This window comes from Urocitellus parryii, chromosome 6 (assembly GCF_045843805.1).
Source record: "Urocitellus parryii isolate mUroPar1 chromosome 6, mUroPar1.hap1, whole genome shotgun sequence".
Lineage (NCBI taxonomy): Eukaryota > Metazoa > Chordata > Mammalia > Rodentia > Sciuridae > Urocitellus > Urocitellus parryii.
Window position 1 is genome coordinate 102,809,966 of NC_135536.1, and position 24,117 is coordinate 102,834,082.

Below are 24,117 nucleotides of genomic sequence, written 5' to 3' on the forward strand. Positions count from 1 at the left end.
TCTGTCCCCTGATTGTTTAGTCCTTTCCAGGACAGGAATGGTTTTATCTGCTGCCACCTCTTTGCAGGAGGAGTTTGGGAGTGGACACAGTGTTTTGTTTTGTTTTTTTTTTCCTCCTTTTGCAAATTCATCCTTGTAGCTTTTATTGGTTTCCCTTGACATGTCAGCAACATTTAAAACATGATCTATGGTCTCTACAGCATTAATAAAATAGACCCTATCTCTTTGTCTCTTTCAATTCATTCTTCATATCTTAATAAAAACTAGCCTGAGGGAATCTGATAACAGATTATAGTTGTAGCCAAGTTTTCCATGGCTTTTGGCTTAAATCAGGCTCTAAAACACAACGAACATTAAACCCTTAAGCTTTTGCATGTCTGAAAAAGGTTGAAGGCCCTGTACTTTGTGAGGCCTGCAAAAAAGCCAGATTTTTTTCATGAAATCTCTTTTTGTTTTGGTGCTGGGGATTGGACCCAGGGCCTCCTGTATGATGAATGGGTGTTCTGCTACTGAGCTACTCCCCCCACCCTTTGCACAGAAGTATTTTTTAATATTTCACGTTTTGTTAAATAACACCAAGCCTCTATAAGGAATATGTAAAAGAAGGAATTTTAAAATTTAGGAAATAATGAAATGGTTAAAGGAAGAAATAGTAGGGGATAATTTTTGTTTTTTAGCCAAATTAGTTATTCTTAATTTAATTGATGGTTCTGAAAATTTAAAACTCAAGTTATAAAAGTGATCATAGAGCAAGTTTTGGGACACTGCCTTGTCTATGAATGCCTTGCCTTCCATCCTGGAGGTAGTAGGTTAACATGCAACATCTCAGTGCCACAACAGTGGTGTTTTCCACTGTTGAGAGGTCGTTCTTTGATGGAGCCTGCAGTTCTGAAAGATGCACCTAAATTCATCAGTCTTGTGGTGTCTTATTCCTGGCATGTGCCAACGTACTTCAGTATTTCTGAAATATTCTGGTTAGTGTATCAATCTGGGATATTTGTGCTCAGAAATGAGGTCTCTAATTGGGCACCATGGTGCATGCCTGTAATTGCAATGACTTGGGAGGCTGAGGATTGCAAGTTTGAGAGCAGCCTCAGCAACTTAGCGAGATTGTCTTAAAAAGACTGGATGCAGTGGTTTAGTGCCTCTGAGTTCAATCCCTAGTACCCAAACAAACAAAACTCTAAAATAACAACACCAAAAAGAATTGAGTTCTCTAAAATAGCTATAACTTCTTTTGCTGTGATATATTACTGTACATTCTATAAGTCTTAATTAAAAAAAACTAAAACTTATGGTGGTTCTCACCAGCTATGTTGTACTTTCTAGATCATCCTTCCGGAGCAAGAGTTCTGAGGATTTTTCTGTTAGCTACCATTGTGATATAAAACCTCTTATTTACCCCTGCAATGACCATTGGCCAGAGATAGGGCCCTGATCTAACTTCTGGGAAGCATTTGTGCAGAAGAGGATCTAGACCAGTGTTTTCCTTATTTATTTATTTATTTATTTATTTAACTATTTATTTATTTATTTATTTTGTGTGTGAATAGGTGGCAAGTGATATAGAGCTTTCTGTGGGCAAAAAAGTTGCTGCCTGGACATTCTGGCGCCTCTCAGTAGTTTGCTGTTGGGGTGGCAGCTTGTGCCAGGCCATGCTTCCTTTTCCTCCCAGCTTTCCTTCCTTCCTTGTCTTTCAGGCTCTGGTCATGTTTCTTTGTTTTGGTTTAAAAGGTAGACCTCCTTACTGGCCAAACAAAGCTCTGTTTTGTCTGCACTTCACAGGGAGATTCATTGTGCCATTGTTGGATCCTTGACCTTCCTGAGCGTGTGGTTTGTGGTCAGGTCTGTGGTCACTGAGTGGTAAAGAGAAAGGATGTTGGAATTCAATCCGAGTCACAGTCTAGGATCTACTGCTTACAAACTGTGCCATCCTAAGCATGTTAGCACCTCAGAGCTCCGGTTTGATTAAAAAAAAAAAAAAATTTTTTTTTGTAGTTGTAAATGGACGGCATGCCTTTATTTTATTTGTTTCATTTTTATGTGTTGCTAAGGATTGAACCCAGTGCCTCAGACATGCTAGGCAAGTGCTCTGCCACTGAGCTACAGCCCAACTCAATTTGTTTTTAATTTATGAAAATAATATTCATTTCTTGAATACTCCTCTTTTAATTTTTGGAAATGCCTAGCACAATTCTTTCTTTTCTTTATTTTCCTAAATATTTTTTATTGAAGATAGACACAATACTTTTATTTTATTTATTTTTATGTGGTGCTCAGGATTGAATTCAGTGCCTCACTCATGCTAGGCAAGTCCTCTACCACTGAGCTACAGTCCCAGCCCCCAGCACAGTTCTTGTATGCAATAAGTACAAAATGCAGTCCACTTTTTTAGGTCCCTCTTCCTCCCTCAAGCACATATATTCACACTGTACACACTGGGTTTTAATCTGCAGGCTATCTGTCACATATGGAACTATTCTTAATGCATAAAGTTTTAAAAAAGCACTGATTCCAAATAGCCAAAATTTTTCTTTGTTTTCTTTGATTAGAGTCTACGGAGAGGCTTGTTCATCTCTAATGGATGTTCACTTGTGTCTTAAAGTTTATGTGTGTGTTTTTTTTTTTTTTTTCTCCTTGATACAACTAACCCCTGGGGTAATAGAGTGAAGTTTTTGAAACTTCATGTTCTTTTGGTCTCTACTCTGGAAAACCTCAAGTGCCACTGTGTGATATGGCAAGGTGTAATCTGATTGGATCTTTGCAGCACAGTCCACTTAAGCAACAGCCCCAGCCACAGATAACAGCAAGTCGGTGTAGAATGGACATAAAAACCTCAGTTCTTGACATGCATTGGCGGCGGTAAACAAAAGGCAATGAGAAACAGATATATCCTGGAAACGATAAGTGTGGGAAGAGGAACTGCCTTATCATCAAAACAATGGAGAAATGTGTGAGAGTAAAAGCAGGAAATGTGGTTCAGAATCACAAGGGCTGCTCTGAAGGCTCTGGCAGGAGGCTCCAGGAAGCCTTACAGGGTAACCAGAAGCAGCAGCAACTGCAGGGAGGGTCCCTGTTATGGAGGGGCAGGGCAGGGAGAGTCAGGCGTCTCTTTGACAAATATCAAAGAGACATCATCAAGGACAGGATAAATTTTCATGAAAGCTCTGTATTTGGTGCTTTTGAAGAGCCAGCGCTGCCTTCTATACCTGGAAGGGTTTATTGACTTTGCATCTGAGTTTATCAATGGTGGCTGGTTAGATTCCTGAGGGTCTGTCTTGGTTTACACAATTCACTCCATCTTGAGATTGCTCTAGTTCAGTGGATATGTATGACCTAGAGAAAGAAAAGAGATTTTGTTGTCAGTTGTAGTTAAATTGATTTAAATGATTTTATCCCCTTAGCAGCAGCATGTTTCCTGAGCTAATTATCCCAGAGGCCTTGGGTCCCCAGGTGGCAGCCGATGCTCTGAGTCCCAGGAGCTCTAAGGGAATAGGATATATTGTTATTCAGAAACCACAAATGAAAGAATAAACTTATTTATAATTCTGGCATCTCCAGATTCCTGCTGTACTACGGGTGTTAATTTGTTTATGACCAGAATAGACAGATGCTCCTAATAGCCTTGATCCTTGCATCAAAATTATAAGGAATCAGATCCATATCCTTTCAAGAAACCGACAGTGTACCAGGGGACATAAGAAAAATGATCACAATAGGTAGAATGCAAGGTGACAAGAGTCAAGTGCTATCAGAGGGAGAGTGGGAGTGAGATGGGTGTTCAGGAGAGGTGTGCAAACAAGAAGACAGTCGTGTGACATCTGAGCCTTCAAAGACTTTCCGAAGGGCAGAGGGAGACAGAACTGAGAGGGAAGAAGGTAGCTCCAGAGGATGCTACATGATCTTCTGGAGACAGCAGGTGTGAGACTGATTTGGGGGAAGAGATGCATGGCTATTGAAGGCCCCTGTGCAAGAGATAATGAGGGCCTAACTTGGGGAGGCAAAGGGGAGGATCTAAGATATTACAGGACTAACTTTTTGGTTATGAGGGACAAGGATGAGAGAAAAGTCAAAGGTGTTGTCTAGTTCTTAAGCAGGGTACCATACACAAAAATGAAGAAAAATAGAAGTGGAAAGGAAGGAACACGATGGATTCACTTAAAACTGCAATCCTATTGAATCTGGGTTTCCTGGGGGTATTCCAGATGGGTGCTTCTAATGGATGTGAAAATGTAGGAATGAACTCAGAGGAGGGGTGGAGGTAAAGGATTTGGAGTCATTTTTGTAGAATTGATAGTTGGGGAAAAAATTGATGAACTTGTTAAAGGAGGAGAGTAAAGAATGCAGAGTTGCATTCCTGGGGATCATCTTAGCTTTTGGAAAGAGGGAGACAAAAGCCAGAAACGATCTTCACAGAAAAAAGGTGGCCTTGGGAAAGGATCTAGGAGAGTGTAGAAAGAGGGGACTCTTAAAGAGATGGCAGAGAGGGTAAAAAGAGGAAAGGCCACTGGATGTAGTGATTTGTCGATCATGATGACCTTGGAGGTGGCTGTCTTAGTAAAGGAGGGACAAAAGCCATACAGCAGGAGATCAGGAAACAAATGAGTGGTCGTGCAGTCGAGGCACTGAGCAGAAATTATACTTTCAAAAAAGTTTGGTAGTAAAGCTTTGTGGCTAGCCAAGATTCAAGGAAATAGAAAAGAACAAAATGACAGAAAGAAAAGATAACAGATGGAGTAGAGACTTGGAGTAGGCTGGTAGGAAACAGATGCTTCTCCAGGAAGTGGCTTTGGGTGGGGAGATGCCTGGCATGCAGAGAAGAGCTGAGATGGGGGGAAGCTGAGCATTTGCATGTTCTATAAGGGCAAGCCCTGAGCTGGAGGAGCACCAAGGAGTCCAGGACAAAGACATTGAAGTAAAAGGAAGGCTGATCCTTTTCAGGCCACACTTGGGCCTGGGTGATGTGCTTCATAGTGGAACTTGATGCCCCAGTTTTGTGACTTTCTTTGTGAACTGTAACAATGAAGCAGGAGAAAATGTGAAAGTTGTGCTCCACTCAGATGGGCAAAAGAAATGACAAATTCTAGAATGAATTCATCCCAAATTCTAGGCATGTAGATGAAGGGTTTGGCCACTCTCAGGGCTCAGCGGGTACGAAGCAGATGAGGCCAGCAGGTCAGCCTGGCCCTCTGCAGCAAGTGCATGAAGGGCCACAACAAGGACAGCAGGCCGTCCTGCAGAAGTGAAATGAGAGGCACAACCAGACATGTCCCCTCAAAGCAGTGACATTAACTTTTTTTCCCCCTCATATTAAATCTCAAAGAGTTAGGCCAGAGGAATCAAAGGGAATGATGGCCTCTGAGGTACAGAGGAAGAGACAGAAGTAATCTCCACAGGTGTGCAGTATGAGGAAGGAGGGAGCAAACAGGACAGGTGAGGTGGCTGTATGCCTGGTGGCTGCCTGGAGGAGACATACCGGTCCACTCCACAAAGATGTCTGCTCTTCACCTCCCTTCTTCCCATGTCCTCCCTTTAGGAGCTCCTCCAGGCAAAACAGGATCTTCAAGATCTGCTGATCGCCAAGGAGGAGCAAGAAGACCTCTTGAGAAAGCGGGAGCGTGAACTCACGGCCCTCAAAGGTGCTCTGAAAGAAGAGGTTTCCAGCCACGACCAGGAGATGGACAAGCTGAAGGAACAGTACGATGCCGAGCTGCAGGCCCTGAGGGAAAGCGTGGAGGAGGCCACAAAGGTGAGTTGGCGGCACTCACCTGTGGACCATAGAGGATGGGATGGGGTCACAGAGTCTAGCATGGAGACAGATGACTGTGTGACTTTGCTAAGGAGCAGAATGGAAACGATCTCCAGATTTCTGCTACATTCGTCAGCTTGGTGTCACTGTGATCAAAATACCCAACGAGAACATCTTCAAGGAGGAAAACGTTATTTTGACTCCTGATTCTAGAGGTCTAACCTATGGTCAGCTGAATCTATTGCTGGGCCCAGGATGAGGCAGCACATCATGGGGAAAGGGCAGAGTGAAGGAGGACTGTTCCCTTCATGGCTGACCAGGAAGCAGAGAGAGGGGAAGGGGATACTGGGCAGATGCACCCTTCCAGGGCACACCCCCCCGCCCAGTGACCCACGTGCTCTAGCCAGGTCCCATTTACCACCCAGTTACTCCATTCAAACTGGGAAGGACTGCTGACATCACAGCTCTCATAATTCAGTCATTTCACCTATGAATATTCCTGTATCAACATGGGAACGTTTGGAGGACACCTCATATCTAAACCATACATTTGGAATCTTTTGCCCCTGCCTTATCCTGTTCCTTTGGTCTTTGTACGGCCTTTTGTTAAACCATTCAGGTTTTTTTTTTTTTTCTTCCCCTTCAGAAAAATTACAGGAGGGTTAATTGGCTGAATTGTCCAAGCCCTTCCAAGATAATTTTTCTCTTAATTGAATTTTTGGCTCCTACAAATAGATTCTAAATTATGTCAAAGGCTATTGGTGCAGGATTCATATTGGCTGTTGAAGAGAAAAACAGCATTTTCAAGGGGGAAAACTCTTTGAAATATCATGCCATCTTTAGGGAAAGAGGGAAATGACAGAATATGAAATTTTGAGTCTTTCTAACATATAAGTTAAAGACGATGAAGAAAGAACTCTGGGTGTTGTTTATCCTGTGAAGATTACAGTGACAGCCCAGAGTTAGGAGGCCCTCTCTCCCCAGCCCCATGGTGATTCACTGATCTTCAATTATGTCCTGGTAATTGCAAATGACAAGAAGTGAAAGATGGTTTTGTTTGTTATAACAATAAAAAGTCTGGGAAATAGTCTGTTTGGGGTTATTATAACTTTGAGATAGTTTTAAAAAAGCCCCTTGTTGATTTGCTTATCTTAGGTTTTTTTTTTTTTTGAGATTTGATTTGAGGGGAAAAGAAGCAAAACGGATTTCAGTGTCATTGCTTTGGGGAGGACATGTGGCAATAGCCTGGTGTCCTTACTGTTGACCTTTTTCAGGAATACGCCCATAGGCTCCTGAGTAAGATGATTCTCCTTGGGGCACATTGTTTCTTTATCACCCTTTGATCCTGTATCAAAGACAAATTAACATGTTATATTCTATGTGGCCCATTTAAAGGTTGTGGAGAACAGTGTGTGGGAATGTGTGTGTAGTCATTTGACTGGGAGGAAATTCAAACTTGTGGCACATGTAGAAAGGATTTTTTTTTTTTTTTTGGAAGCTGCTAGGTCTTCTCTCATAGCCATGTGAGTGGACAAGGAGACATGGCAGGTGAAGGAGGACACCTTTGTTGTATGGAATTGGGCTCTTCATCTTGACCTTTCAGAGGTCTGCATTGTGTGTTATCTCAAAGTATTTTTATTATTGCAATTCAAGAGAGGTGACTGTTTTGACACACATCTGTCTGTGAAAGAAATAACAGGTGAGTTAGCTTAAATGTGTGTCGCTGGCAGAAAATGCAGAGTTTCTAAGCATTAGAAGCTAACTCTTAGTACCCAAAGAGTGCCCTCAAAGTCTCTTTGCCCCAGGTCATTTTCTGCACTGCTGCCAGCATCAGAGACAAGCTCCTGTCAGCCCTTGCTTTGGTAACTTGTTTGCTCCCCATTGTCCCTGACTTAAGCTCAAAATTGTTAGCTGGGTAGATAATAGAAGTCCCTTTCTTCCTAATCCCATCACCAGAAGACTCTGTGTTTCTTTTGTACTTTCACCGCTTTGCACATCTCCACTTTTTCACCTGACGAACCTGTTCTCATCCTGCAAAACCCTCCCCCGATATCCTCTCCCCATGAGCATGCCTCCATTCATCCTCTCCCTTCAGCGCAGTTGGTTGCACCTTCCTTGGGGTTTCTTTTGAACCCTGGCCATTCAGGGTTTGTATCCTACCCTGTTGTAATGTATCCTCTTGTCTGCCTTTTCCCTTAGACTGAACTTCTTATTTCTTAAGCATAGGAATACTTTTATCTGTTCTCTTTGGAGTGACAAATTCAAGTGCTTCTGGGGCCAGACAGGGAGCATAAATGAGTAAAGCAAGCCGGGTGTGTTGGTGCACTCCTAAAATCCTAATGACTTGGGAGGCTGAGGCAGGAGGATAGCAAATTTGAGATTAGCCTCAGCAATTTAGGCCCTCTCTTAAAAAACAAAAAAGTTGGGGAATTAGAGCTGGGGATGTGACTCAGTGGTTAAGCACCCCTGGATTCAATCTCCAGTACTAAATAAGTAAATGAAACTCTGAGTGTGTCATTGAGGGGACAGTTTATTATGGTGGGGACTGTGGCAAGTTGGAGAGTATGTCCTTTGCTGTCAGGATCAGTAGCTTCTCTGCTGCAGCTGTGAAAGTCACCAGTGAAGGAATGCTGAGCCCATGTTGATGGATCTTTCAAGTTTTAAAAAATATCACACATCTGGATGTTGATGTGAGATTTCCTGACTTTTAAGCATTGCTGGGAAAAAAAAAAAAAATCACATAGACCAAACATACCCCATTGGCAGGTCATCAGTCTGTGATCCTAGCCCCATGAGCTCAGCACAGCCACATTCGTGCAGTGTCTGATAATTGAAAGTTGGTAGAAGCAGATTCCCCTCCTAACTGGGTTTTGAGTCCTGGCCAAGTGGTTTCTGTTAGATTTTTTTTTCCAGTGGAAATGTGGGAAGTTTCTTAGAGAACTCTACTATTCTGTGGCTGGCTTTCGAGTTTCCCTGCAGTTTCTTAAAGAAGATCATGTTTGTATTTTATTGGTAGCTTTTGCTTCTAAAGGTGGCTGCTGGACAGATGTGATGGAATCATGTTTTAGGGAGGGAAAAAAAGTGTAAAAATTTTAGTAGACAGAAGCCGTCTGTTTGTTATGATATTTACATGGCAATTTTGTAGGATAGAATTGTGAGTTTTCTAGTAAACATTTGGAGGAAAAGGAATTAAGGATAGTTGTTTAATCTGGTAAAGAGTGTTTTTAAAATTTGTTCAGCCTTTATGCTGCCTTTGGGGAAGGACTTATCCTTCTGGGACTAAAAGTTGCCTTTTCTTTTATGAATCATACTGCATTAAGATGTTCACTTCCTTGGTAGGTCTTTGGAGACAGCCCAACCTCCTCTCATCAGTTTTCCTAACTTTTGCCACTGCTCCAAGCCAAGACCAACACAGGGCTATTTTATTATTATCAAATAACAAGTACTCTATCCTGGCCTGAGCTTGGGCACTAATAGTTTTAAATTACCAGAACATTTGGTGAAAACTGTCAAATTATAATAAGACCATTTTATAGGTATTCCAAACAGATAACCTGTAATAGTTTTTGGTAGACTCAAACAGCCATACCTCTTTTTTTTTTTTTTTTTTTTTTTTTTTGGTGGTGCTAGGGATTGAACTTAGGGCCCTATGCATATGAGACAAGCAATCTACTGACTGAGCTATACGCCCAGCCCCCACAGTCATACCTTTTAAAGAACAGAGAGGTTGCTCAACAGGCAAGAATTGATGAATGCTTCGATTACATGGGACTTCCTAGCTCAGCAGAATTGAATTGGACCTCACCAGCACAGCAGTGATGGAGAATAGGACTTTGTAGTCCACTAGGAAGGGGATTCTATTAAACATTTTTTAAAATGACTGTTCAACATATTGGCATCTTATTTCCTAATATACTTTTTTGTTTTTTTCTGTTCTGTGTCCTTAATGCTTTTTTCAATTTCATAAAGGAAATGTCCTCTTTCCTTTTGGGTCTGTGGCAGTGGTTGGACCCATGGGAGAAGAAGGAGGGGATGGGGTTGGAGTGGCTGCCATCTGGGAGTAGAATGAAGATGGTCCATCACTGTTGGCTTCTCTTTCTCATCCCTGACACTTCTTCTTGCCATCCCTTGTGCAAAGGGAATCACAGGCAGTATAGTTGCTTGAGTTTTCATGGAGGGTAGACTCAGCTCAAATCCAAGTCCCTCAAGAACTTTTCTGTTTACTTCTTGGATTTTAATTTCCAGAGCCCTGGAGTTGTTGGGAATTTCATTCTTCGTTTTGTCCCTCCTGCTGTGCTGGGAACTGTCCTCATTTTCCACTTGGCATCCCCCACGGGGATTGGCACTTGATGGATTGTTAGGAACGGCTGGGATTGGAAGGATGAGAAGACAAAAGGAGAGATACCTGTGGAGTCCCCAACAACCCCTAGATGAAACATTAGTTCTGGGTTCTTGTTTATGAAGTAAACATTTCTCGGCAAAGTAAATCTTGACTGTTAGAGGTAATATCATAATGTCAATGGTGGTTTTGGAAGGACTCATTTTGCATCTAAAAGCTTCAGGTATTTTGAGGATGATAAAAAATATACTTTTACATCTGGAAATATGATTTTAGAGTCAGTAGGCATTTTCAGAATGCCTGGCACACAGCAGTTAGGCAACAAACATCTCCTAAGTGGGTGGACCACGGGGGAGGAGGAGATGCATGAGATACTCTCATCATTTTTCAGTTTTCTGATTGTATTTTTTAATCATTTTTGGTGCATTATAATCAGACATAATAGTGAGCTCATATTTTTAAATACTGCATTGACATATTGATTGACTGAGCAACAGCCAGGTGCAGGAGATGATGCTACACTCTGTGAGGACATAAAGGTAAACTGGATGGCACCCAGCCATCCAGGAGATGGGAGGTGAGATGAGGAACATGGAAGTTGATGACAGGAAAGAGTGATCGCCCCAAGTGAGGTGGAGATGAAGCGCTGGAGGAGACCCACGGCCTGTGCTCGGGAAGAGAGGTGGTGGCCATCAGGAAGACCTCTTGGACAGGGTGGAGTTTGAGTTGGACTTTGAGGGCCACTTGCACAGAGGGGCCATGGAGGCCGTGGGCATGCTGGGCACTGAGCAGAGCATGAGCAACATCTTGTCGGTGGGGAAATGAGAAGTGTCTGGGCTGGGCCTCACAGGAGAATGAAGTTGTGGTTGTTGTAGATAAAGAGATTTAAGAGGCAGGGACCCAGGTCCAGTAAGTGGTCTATGTGTGGATCCTAATTCAAACAAACCAACTGTAAAAAACAACAAAAAAAAATCACCGGGAACATTTAAACACTGTCCTGTATTAACAACAGTAACAAATTATTTCAGTAATTGCTTTAGGGGTGGTAGTAATGTTAAGAGTCTGTGTCTTTTATAGAAACATTAAAATATTTATGGATGAAAGGATAAGCTGTGTGGAATTTTGGGGGGCAAATGAGTACGTGTGGATGGAAGATCAGCCATGTGTTGGCGTTAAAGCTGGCTGATGGGTGTATAAGAGTCAATTACATTATCCTCTACATTTTCTATATTTATATTTCTGTAATAAACACCCATGTTTCTATGTTTTAAAGAACAACCAAAAAAGTCAAGGTAGAAAGATGGGGTGGGGTGAGATTGTGGAGACTATTTTTAGGTGGTCATCAGTGATGCAGCAAATGAGTGCTATCGACAGGGACATTACTTTGTAGTGGTGTGAACTGGAGGAGAGAGCCTGACAGCTAGAGGGTGGTTAGAGGAAAGGAGTGAGGAGGAACAGGTGCAGCTGGGGGCTGAGAACAGGTTGGCTTGATTCAAGAGGGCCCTTGCAACAGCTTTGTGTAAGGTGAGGGAGAAATTAGGGACAAAGCTGACCCAAAGAGTGTTGCCTCCGGGTGCTAGAGAGGGGCCTTACTGGGACTGGGGAAGCTGTTGTATTTGTCTCGAGTTTGTGTGCGTGTGTGTGCATGTGTGTGTGTGTGTGTGCGCGCGCGCATGTGTACATAGTTGGTGAGAGACAGATTTCCTCTCCACCTGGAAGTCACTGGGGGAGCAGTGAGCAAGTCCATATGGGTGGAGGGTCTTGGCAGGGACTATGACAATAGAGAGAGCAGGGGTTCAGGACAGCATGAGGAAAGAGGACACAGACAGCCCTAAAGAGGAGCAGCCGAGTCCAGTGATAGAACATGGGGAAGAATGTTTTACTTGGTTTAATAAACCATCTATTTGAGGAATTCCTAAAAGCAATCTATTTCTGCATTATATATTTATATAATGAGACTTTATACTTTTAATATTGTCTGTTCTTCATATTATAATTTTTTTCCTAAGGTTACATGTTCTATAAATGTTCTACAAATTATTTTATGAAATTTCAAATCCAGTATATTAAAATTTTCCCCTCCAATTTTGGCTGTTTTTCCTCACTAACCAATTTGGAAATGTCACTCCATTTTATAGACATTCTGTGTCACTTGTAGATTTCCCTTTCCTACCCGTCCTGAACAGGTTCTTTCAAAGCATAAGGTCAGCAGAGGGTCACGTGGGCAAACCAGTGCTAATCTCGGGATCAATGGAATTGCCTCCCTTAAGACATGGCTAATTCAGTGTAAAATCTCATTTCTGTCTTCTCCAAGGGAGCCAGGTTAGCCAAGGAAACTGTAAAATTCATTTCCTCAGCATTTTAACTTCAAATAATCAGCTTACCCTGAATGACAGCTCCTGGGAGCTGGAGAAGCAGTGGGATTTGCAGTCAGGTGCACAGGAGGAGGAAGATGCCTCTCACAGATGCCAGCTTGCTCAGGGTGACACAGAACTCCCCCGCCAGGGAAGATGGGAGAGTTCACAGTTAACTCCCACCACACACACACCCAAAGTGTCTCTTTTAATAATTGCAAGCCTCTTTGGCATGTTGTAATTTATTAAAAAGGATATAAAGGGCTGCGGATGTGGCTTAGTGGTAGCATGCTTGATGGCATGTGTGAGGCCCTGAGTTCAATCCCTAGCACTGTCAGAAAAATATGTAAATATGAGGTCAGGTGTGGTCCCCATTCTATGTCTCCATGAACCCTGAGTGTCATCCCTGTTGTGAGAATACTCTAGGGGGCTGGGTCACTGCAGCCTGGTGAATAGAGCATCCATGTGACTCATTCTGCTCAGTCACTTGCCCTGGATTGGAGAAGGTAGAGCAAGAGAGCACCGGAGGTTCTGATCCATACTTTCATTTTCAGGCTCATACGTCATGAGATGGTGGAGCACATTTCATGTGCCAGCAGTGCTAGTCCCCAAGGATATACAGGCATGCAAACCATGGTCTCTAGCTTTGGGGATCTTTTATGGTCTTGGGAGAAAGATGTGTAAATAAAATGACGACAAAGTTATAGGTGTATTGAGATCTGTGTAGGGTAGGAGGTCAGGAGAGGCCACTGCTTCAGATGGCAAGATTCAGAAGAAAATATCTCCTCAGATCTGTGATTTGACACCCTCAGAGCCTTTGCTATACCAAATACTTCAGAAGAAATGAAAGAGAACCTTTCTTTTCTAAGGTTTTCCCAAGGGTTTCTGGATGTTAGTATACCATGAACCTCGTAACTTTGTGAACTCATGGTAAAACTCAGATTCACAATTAAAGTGTCTAGAAAGGTTAAATTGTCTAGATGCAAGACAAAGAATATTGACCTGGGATGAGTTAAAGTGTGTTGCATTTATTTAAAAACGTTCATTGGATTCCATTTACAGTTACCATTTCCAGAGGGGATATTTTCATTAAAAAAATGAAATTTTTCATAAAATATGAGATTTTCATAAAATATAAGGAGGGCTTTTGGCTTTCCAGGCTAGGACAACATAAGGGGTCTTTCCCGGGTCTACTGTTCTAACCATTGGATGTAGATGTAGCTGCTCCTGTTTTAGGGAGAGGGTTTTGGCTTTCACATCATAAGAAGAGCTGATGAAGGGATCCATCAAGATTCTTCACACAGAGAGGTAAGACATTTGGCTGTCTTTAGTGATCAAAGCTAAAACCTAAGGAATGTGGTTGAAGAGATGCATTTTCCATCGATTCTAATGGAGGGCTAAAGACAGGGATTTCAGGACATCCAGAGCATTCAGCTGACTCAGAAAGTCACAGCAAATTCACATGCAGCGTGAAGAGAAGGTGTTGAGACTTAATTGGGTGGAGAAGGAGGTACAAACCTTGTGCTGGCTTCAGAAAGGGCAAAAGAACAGCCGTGTCGCAGAGTCACATTGTCTGTGCATTACCGTCATTACCTGGGCCTTACACTCAGGCACCTACCTGGCTGCTTCCCACCTGTGACAGGGTGATAAGAGAAGAGACTTTAACAAATCAGCAGGTTTGATGTTAAAGAGCCCAAACCAGTTATTAATAGTTGAGGATGGATCATTGGTAGAGTTTTTGGAATAATAAATAGTTCACTCAGAGTTGTTAACTATGTAAGCACATAATTATGGAACATTCATTTATCCCAGAATCTGTGCTAGGTTGTAGAAACAAAGTGGACAAAAGGAATGAAACAGACATTATCCATAGAGTCACAGTCATAAATGTGTGATTCTGTTGTGATTAGTGCTTTGTAGTTGATGGAGGGAGGGAAGAAAGATTTCCTAAAGAGAACAATGGAACTTTAAAAGATGAACAGGAATTAACTAGAATGAAACAAAACCCACAGAGCAGTCCAAGCAGAGGCTACAGCATGTGCAAAGCACATGTGTCAGGAGGGACCGGGATCCATTCAAGATATTGGTTGAGAGGCCAGTGAGGCTGGTCTGTGAAGGGCGATGGAAAGTCTGGTGTGAGATGAAGTAGGGGCAAACAGAGACCAACTCATGCTGTCTTATGTGGTGCATCTCAAAAGGACCCTGTTCTTTCCCTAAAGGTGATGGAAATTATTAAAGACTTATTAAGAGTATGTTAATATGACATGGGCATATTCATTTGTGAAAAGGAACCCGATCTGGTCTTTTAAGTAAGATGAAATGCCCTGGAATGTCCCCCCCCACCCCAATGCTGCCACTTAAAGTGGGGACCTGGGCTGTGAGTTCTCTTCAGTGTTCCAGTTCTGTTTTTTATGGGATTATCACCTGCTCCTCTTTCTGCTGATTCTTGTGGGAAAAGGGAAGGGCATAGAATTAGGTTGGGCTCCATTTTGTTAGGTTTTGCTCTTTGCCAGTTACCTGACTTTCTGAAAGGCAGTTGAGCATTAATAGGGCTCAGGGATGAAGGGGAAAGTTAGGTACATTGGTGATGAAGTTTTGTAGAAGCAAAGTTTTCATTTACTTCTAGTTTGTGACAATAGGTCAGTGCTGGAAAAAGAACTTTAAATGTTAATAGAAGCCTCTTAGTGGGGTGTTTGCCTATCTGTCCCAATGGAATGGAGATCCTGAGATGGCTGAACCTTCCTTAGACATTACCCAGAATGCAGGGGTGAGTGAAGAAGGAGCTGTGGCCACATACTGAGGCTCCCAAGAGGTGCATTTATAGATGCGATATGACCAAACCACAGAACCAGTCAGTGTAGGGAGAGGGCCCACTTTAAAAGACAAGGGCCATCCCAGCTTCCGTAATACTGCAACAGTTGAATCATTAACATCTGAAAGGAAAATAGCTTTAATTTTAAAATTGGAAATCCTACTTAATCTGTGTTATACTCTTTCTGACCCTCTAAACTCTGCTTGATGGGTGTTTTTCTAAAGAGTTGCCAAGATCATTAAATAGATTTCTACTTGGTGGAAAAAGTTGGCATTATTATTTGAGTGCTCTAAGCAGAAAATGGAACATGTCAAAAGTGCTCTAAATCCATTAGGTTAGGAACAGTATGGAGATGGGAACATTTATGCTGGCAAAGTAAGTCAGAGTATATATAGCATTTATGGTAGCCTCTTGAGTTGGTCCCTAGTGATCCAGGCTTTGGTCTTCTTGCTTTTTTGTAGTTCTTCATGTTGATCTGGGTAACCAAACAGTGTTATGGACACAGAGTGTGATTTCTGTTGCTAAATCATAAAAGATATTGTGGCTTCCTCCTTGCTTTCTCTTGGATCTCTTGCTCTGTGGGAAGCCAGTTGCCATGTTGCAAGGTCACTCAAGCAGCTTGTGAAAAGGCCCAAGTGGCTAGGGACTGAGGCCATTGTCAACTCAGTCATGTGAGTGCACCATCTTTGAAGTGGGTCCTCCAGCCCTAGTCAAACCTTCAGATGATCAGAGACATTTTCTATATCTTGACTGCAATCCTGTCAGAAAACAGAGCCAGAACCACTCAACTGAATCACTTCTAGATTCCTTACCATCAAAAGCTGTGAGATAATGGTTATTTCAGGTTGCTAGGTTTTGAAGCAATTTGTATGCAGCAATAGATAACTAATATAACATTTTGACTTATCCTTGGCATCTAATAATTTTGTATCATGTATTTATTCACTGAACAAATATTTGAGTATTTATCTATTTGAGATACTAGACAGATACAAAGGATATAAAGGGATGTAGGCATATTGTGGTGATGAACAGATTGCAGTGAAAATCATTAGAGTAGTAAGTTGGTGGCCTCTGACATGATTAGATGTGGTTTAGTGAGTCTGAACTGCAGAGCCAGTCATGTGTCCTTGGTGACCACACGTCAGGATTCTATGTGTGAGAACAAACCAGTCATATGCAGTGGAAAAATCCTTCTGCCCCAGCCCTCACTGGGGACGGGAACTTGTTTGAGCCAGGCTCATTAAGCTGGTTTCATGAAAGGCAAAATGAAGGACAAGGTGTTTGCTTCACGGGTGACTGCAGCAGTTTTCACAGTAATGAATAAAGTAAGACTGCGTCCACAGTGAGTAGGAGTTGAGGACCCGGGAGGCATGTTGTCTTTCCTCCGGAAATTCCAGAGTTGTGGATGAGCCTTTTCCTTGGGGATACAATTGAAGGGAGATTAGGGCCAAGCACACATATTTCTCCTTTTAACATTTCCCCTCTTTTTCCTCCTTTTTGTTTTGTTAAATTTCTGCACATGTTTCTCAAGTGTGTGGTCCAGAGGGAAGAAATACTGGCTGTGTCTGGATTTAAGGGAAACTTTGAGTCCAGTTATAGTTAGGGAAAGAAAAAAGGCTGGATGTGCTTCAAAGAGTTTTTGGAAGAAGGCTGGAAATAAAGAAGTCAAGCAAATAAATGACAGAATGCAGAAAAGGTGGCATTAGAGGTGGGTCTGAAAGCATTTGGACAGACTTGGTGTGGAGGATGTTAACCCTTGTCTTTTCCACCCCCACCTTGTCGGAGGACCTGGAGACGCCGCTGAGGACCAGGGAGTGTTGGCTAGATGACAGTGCTGGGAAGATGGACATGGGCAAATGCAGTTGGAAAACACTGAGCTCTTTCTTTGGAGTGAGAATCAAGGCATTCATACGTCCTGGAAAATAGGCAGTTGGAATTGTCCAGTAAAGTACATATGGAAAAGTCTTTTGAGCCAGTTGGGTTTCTAAATATGACCTTGAACTTGAGTCCAGCATGTGCCACATCCAAAAGAACAGTACACTGTGTGGATCCCACCTGCTCTATATTCTACAGGGAACTCTGTATCTGCTTAAGGCATTTTTCTTCCATGTCCCTAGGCTCATGACCTTGTGTGAGAAAATTTCCATGATTCCTTTGATTCTTGGCTTCTGAGACCCCAGGGTGCCAGGCCCCTACCCTACCAGCTGTGCTCCTTTCTGACTACCCTGTTATGAAAACAGTGTCCCTTGTAGGCCCAACTCAGTGCTATTTCCTCTATCTGTCTTAGTCACCCTTCAAGCCACAAGCAGATGCCTGTGCTGTGTACCGTGCACTTCCTGCTGCTGAACCAGGGAGAAAACGTGGCAGCAAGTGGTGACCTCTGTGGCTGATTCAGGCCCAGTGGAGAACCAGGGTTAATAATTTACTCTGCCCTGGTTGTGGTCATGGGTGTTGACCTTGACAAAACGGTGATAGAAATGAGTGAGAACCTGGCCTGGCATTTAACTAAGAGGAAAATGGGCTCCCAAATAACCTCTTGTTTTGAGGTTAGTCCTCAAAACAAGAGGTTATTTGGGAGTTTATCCCTGACATTCACATATAGCTGGTTCTGTTTGCAAACAGCAGCCAGACCTGTTTGCTCAGTGTGTTCACAGCGCTCAGCAGATAAAGATGTCACATAAAGTTGGAGGCCTGGCTTTCCATGCAGCTCCTCATCATGGTAGGAGGACAGGGGCCACAGTGATCAGGATGCTCATAGGAAAGGCAGCAGAACACCAGCTAGGCCTGGTAGGTGTGGTAGGTGGAAAGGCCCCTGTCCCTTTTATTTTTAATCTACAGCCTTTGTTTTCTTGAGCTGTTATGAGTCTTTCCCTTAAAAAGTTAAACTGATTAAACTTCCTGGTGTAAAGTCAACAGCACTACTGCTTCTAGAAGGCACTTGAGTTGGAGGGGGGCCCTATCGTTGTAGACATTGGTCCTTCCCTACCCTGAAATGAAAGGAGTCCGAGGGCAGTGAATGCCTGGTGGTGTGTTGTGGAATGCAAGCTTAAAAGTTCTGGTTAGCTGCTGGATATGGTTAGCCTGCTAAAGATCCAAATGAACACACCATGATCCAAATGTAGACTTTTTTTTTTTTTTTTTTGAATTAACCTCTGTTAGATGCTCTTGTGAATGTCTGAAATAGGAATGCAGTTAGTTCCTATCAAGAGCTTTGATGCATGGTAGAAGTCTAGCTTCTAGTCTAGGAAGATACAGTGACTTGGTCCAGCTTTTGGGTTCCTGGTCTGTTGCTTTTGCCAACACACTGACTTTCATCCAGCCAACATCTCCATGCTCTATCAATACAAATGTACTTTTAGAGAAGGCAGTTGGGCCAGGATGAGAGGGCAGGAGGATGGAAGTGAAAAGAGAACAGCTAGAAATGGGGAGATGTGGAAAAGCAAGGTTGGAGGTAGATGGGGTAGGGCTGGGTATTATAAAGTACATATGGAGAAGTCTTTTGAGCCAGTTGGGTTTCTAAATATGACCCTGAAGTCAAGTCCAGCATGTGCTATGTCCCAAGTATGCAGCTGCAGAGTCATAGCACTAGGGACAAGCAGGAGGGTTAGTAGTAGTTTGCTATGATGGGAATGTTGGGGTCTGTGGAGGTAGGAGAGGGTGGAAAGTGTGCAGGATAGGAAGCATCAAGAGATAAAAGACTGGGATTGTAGACAAATATCAAGAGTAAAGGGAGAAAAGACAGATCTGAAAGGCTCAAGAGAAGGAAAGCAAAGATGGAGGATAAGCCACGGGCTCTTGTCACACCAGATGAGACTTCTGCTCTAGAAATACTGATCCTTGGTTACACTAGAGAGCTATGGCAGCCGGGGTTTGTTCTATTGAAATATTAGAAATATATGGTTGTTAGATTCATGGCTTTTTTTTTTCCCCCTTGGTATCCAGAATTGAACCCAGGGACACTTAACCACTGAGCCACATCCTCAGCCTTTTAAAAAAAAAAAACTTCTTTAGAGACAGGGTCTCACTGAGTTGCCAAGGGCCTTGCTAAGTTGCTGAGGCTGGCTTTGAACTTGTGATCCTCCTGCCTGAGGCTCTCAAGTGGCTGAAATTACAGGTGTGCGCCATCCTGCCTAGAACATTTTTGAATAAAGCATGAAGTTTGAGAAACTAGAAAAAAATAAATGATTCTTTTGTCATCTGATATGGGTAATCTTTTTCTCGTGTCTCTGTCCATAAAATTGAACATGAGTGTGAAAATATGTCTTTAATGCTTAAAAGACATAGAAGTATCATTTGTCAATGGAAAAAAATATGCCCCAATAAGTTGTGGCTGTACCTTCTAGTCTTAGGGCAAGAGTTTGAAGCAACACTGTTGAAAAGACATTGAAGAATTAAAATGACCCTTATTCCATCCATTAGAGTGAAACTAATCCTATTTTTGAAAAAATTATAGGTTCTAGCTGGGAATTTAGAGTCCTCTTGAGGAGAAAGCTGTGCTCTTGGTTTCCAGCAACATGTCGGTGAACTTGAGCCATACGTAGGTGGGTCTGAGACCCTGTTCTTCCAGCTAGGGCTTGGGGTGCCTCTCTTCCTCTTAAAACAAACTTCTTTGAACATGTCAGCATGAGTATTTATTTTCTCCAAATCATTTCTTAATGAATAGTAAAAGCCTTTGTGTTTCTAAACAGCATTGGTTCAATCAGTGATACGTTTATTAGTAGAGCCAATGATTAGGAAAGATTGGTTAAAAACAAAAGTGGAGGGTAAGCTTAAGGAAGACATTTTTAACAATTGGATGTTTTATTTTCAGATGATTATAAATTCACATGCTGAATAATAGAGGGAATAATACAGACAGATCTCATATACTTTACCTTGTTTCCCCCAAATGTAATATATTACAAACCGCAGTACAGTAGGACAACCAGGTCACTGATATCCATAGTCAAGGTATAGAACATCTGTGTCACTTGCAAGAATCCCTGATGTCATCCTGTTATAGCCTTGCTGCCTTCCTGCCCCTAGCTTCTGCCTTTACACAGCTACAAATATGTTCTCCAGCTTTTCAGTTTTATCCTTTTGAGATTGATATACAGATGGCATCATCCAGGTTTAAACCTTTTGGGATTGCCTTTCTCCCCCTCATAATAGTTCTTTGGTGTCATCATACCTGGCACGGGTCAGAGTTCCTTTCATCGTTGAGTAGTGTTCCATGGTGTGGATGTGCTAGTTTATTCAACCACTTGCCTGTGAAGGAATCTGCGATGGTTCTTATTTTCTGCTATATGAACAAAGCTGCTGGTGTATAGGTTTTTGTGTAAATGCTTTATTTTTTCTGGAATAAATGTCTAAGAGTGAAATTGCTGGGTTGAAGGGTATTTAGACTTTTTGAGGGGTGCTGGGTATTGAACATAGGGCCTTCTGAATGCTAAGTGTGCTTTATCAGTGAGCTATATTTTCAGCCCTTAGTTATGTATTTAGTTTCTAAAGAAACTACTAGCCTGTTTTCCAGAGTGGCTGTACCATTTTATATTCCCACAAGCAGTTGATGGTGAGAATCCTTTGCAAGTGATTAATTTGCTTCAAATGCTTGTGAGCATTTGATATTGTCAGTATTTTCATTTTAGTCTTTCTGGTAGGTGTGTAGTAATAACCACTACACATGGTTTACCGTTTCCTGATGGCTAATAATGTTGAATATCTTTCATGTGCTCCTTTGTTATGCATGTCTTCTTCAGTGAAGTGGCTTCTTATATTTTTTGCTCATTTTGGAATTGTTTTTGTTTTTGGTTGTTTTGCTGTTCAATTTTGAAAATTATTTACATATTCTAGATACAAGTGCTTTGTCAGATATGTGGTTTGCAACTATATTCTCTTGATCTGTGGTTATCTTTTATCTTTTAAGTTGTCTTTTGAAGAGCAAAATTCCTTATTTTGATGAAGTCTGACCTATTAATTTTTTCTTCTAGATTATGATTTTGGAGTAACATCTGAGAACTCTTCACCTACTTTACATTCCAAAGGTTTTCTTTTATGTTTTATTCTAAAGGTTTTGTAGCTTTACATTTTACATTTAAGTTGAGGATTCCTTTTTAGTTAATTTAGTGTTAGGGTAGAAGTTTAGATCAAGGTTTGTTTATTTTGCATATGGGCTTTCAATCGCTCCAGCATCATTTGTTGAAAACACTGTTCTCACATTCAATGGCTTTTGAATCTCTGTCCAAAATAAGTTGGATATATTTGTGTTGATCTATTTCTGGGTTCTCCATTCTGTTTCATTGTCTGTTGCTCTGTCAATACCACAGGTCTTGATTGCTGTGACTATATGATTTCTTGAAATCTGATAGATGGATCCCTCCCATTTTATTCTTCTTCAAAATTATTTTGGCTATTCTAGTTATTTTACATTTTCATATAAATGTTAAAATAATTTTTAAATATCTATTGATATTTTAATATCTTGCTGAGATTTTGATAGAAACTATACCAACATGCCAATTTTGGGAAAATTGATCTCTTTATATAGATTTTTAAAAATCCATGAACATGGTATATTTCTCCATTTATTTAGATCTGCTTTGATTCTTCTTATATTATTTGAATTGGTATTTTTAAGTATAAAAATCCTTATGTTGTGTTTTTTTAAGAGCAATTTTTAAATTTCAGTATCCATGGGCTCAATGCTAGTATACAGGGAATACAATTTTATGTTTTTATCTGTTTATTTTGTATCAGTATCTGTTAATTTAGTGATCTTACTAAACTTGCTTGTTAGTTTCAAAGTTTATGTTTTGTTTTGGGTAGATTTCCTAGAATTTTCCATAGGGATAGTCATTGTATCTGCAAAAAACACAGTTTTATTTCTTCCTTTCTGCTTTGTATGTCTGTTCCATCTTTTTGCTGCTTTGTTACATAGGTAGAGCTTCTAGTACTATGTTGAATGAGAGTTGTGAAAGCAGGTATCCTGGCCTTAGTCTTAGAAAATGAAGGCTTTTAATTTCTTCCTACCGTGTATAATGTTCCTTGTATCTTGGAGCTACTCTTTGTTAAATTGAGGATGTTTTCCTCTTTTTTCTTAAAAAAATTTTTTTTAAAGATATGAGTCGATGTTGAATTTTGTCACAAGTTTTATCTGCTTCTATTGATATATCATATGATTTTTCTTCTGATTTTAAGATGTCAATCTAGTCTAGCATTCCTGGGACCAACTTCATTTGGTCTTGTTGTATAGTTCTTTTATATATTACTGAATTCTATATGCATGTATCTTGTTAAGGATTTTTATTTCTGTGTTATTGATCTGAGTTCTTTTTTCACTTCTTTATTTTTTTGGTGGTACTATAATCATTTGACTTCAGGTAATAATGGTATCATTAAGTGAAATACTTTTCTGGAAGGGAGACTGTACGATTGATTCTTGTTTATTCTTTTGTAAATGCTTAATAGAATTCTCCAGCAAAACCATTAGATCTGGGAATTTCTTTTTGGGGAGCTTTACAATTAAATTGTAAATTTAATTTCCATAATAGTTATGGGATTATCTAAATTATTATTTCATGTTACACAAATTGTGGTGATTTTCCTTGTCAAGGAATTTGCTCATTTTATCTGAATCATCAAGTTTGTTTGTACAGCATTATTTACAGGATTCCTTTATCTGTTTGATGCCTTCAGGGTCTGTAGTGGCATACTCTGTATTTCATCTTCCTTTATCAGTCTTCTCCAAGGTTTGTCAATGTTATTGATATTTTAAAAATAACCAGCTTTGTTTCATTGATTTCCTTCTCCCCACTAACCAGTTGTTTCTGTGTTTTCAGTTTCACTAGTTTCTGCCCTTTTTAAAATTATTTCCTTCCTTCTGCTTGCTTTGGATTTATATTTCTCTTCCCTTTCCGGGTTCTTAAGGTTAGAACTTAGATTATTGAGTTCAGACATTTCCTCTTTCTAATAAAAATACCTATTGATATGTATATTTTAATTTTTACTCAATATATTTAAAAAAATTCTTAAGGTTTTTCTTTGATTCAAGGATAAAGTATGTCATTTAATTTCCAAGGGCCTGGGTATTTTTCTGTTATCTTTAGTTGATTTCTAGTTTTATTTTATTTTTTAAAGCTTTTTTTAGTTGTAGTTGGTACAATATCTTTATTTATTTATTTTTATGTGGTGTTGAGGACTGAACCCGGTACATCACACGTGCAAGGCTTTAATACTGAGCTACAGCCCCAGCCCCTGATTTTATTTTAACAGAGAACACAGTCATGATTTTAATTCCTTTTGTATTTGCTGAGATTTGTTTTATGACTGAGGATTTAATTTATCTTGGTATATATTTCCAGGGTATCTTAAAAATGTATGTTTTGTTTGAAAGTCTAAAAATAGTAAATACAAATCAAGCTGGGGGATAAAAATGTTTTTTCCTTTGGTATTATAAATATTGTTACTAGTCGGACAAGTCATCTTGAACCACTCTCGGACTTAGCTATATCATATTAAAAAGTGGGACCGCATCCTTTTTGGTGGTTGACAGATCCCACTATATTTGCATGATAAAAGTGATTGAGTGGTTCTGGAGGCTGAGGCAGGAGGATCTATCAAGAGTTCAAACTCAGCCTCAGCAACAACAAGGTGTAAACAACTCAGTGAGACCCTGTCTCTAAATAAAATACAAAATAGGGCTGGGGATGTGGCTCAGTGGTTGAGTGTTCCTGAGTTCAATCTCAAAAAAAAAAAAAAAAAAAAAAAAAAGTGATTGAGGACATGTGGAATATCACATTTTACAATGAGATTTTTTTCATATTTAAATTATAATTTGGTGGAATTTTTCTTATAATTGCTTCTTAGTAAAAAGAAATAATAG

The 24,117-nt window shown here is 40.7% G+C and overlaps 1 protein-coding gene across 1 annotated transcript in view; it reads left to right on the forward strand.

Annotated features, from left to right (window-relative positions):
• The window catches only part of Cgnl1 (cingulin like 1), a 155,035-nt gene that overhangs the window by 69,845 nt on the left and 61,073 nt on the right, over positions 1-24,117 (forward strand). Inside the window, exon 8 of the mRNA XM_026384805.2 lies at positions 5,537-5,749. Coding sequence (XP_026240590.2) covers positions 5,537-5,749 — 213 coding nt within the window. The remainder of the gene's footprint in view (positions 1-5,536; positions 5,750-24,117) is intronic.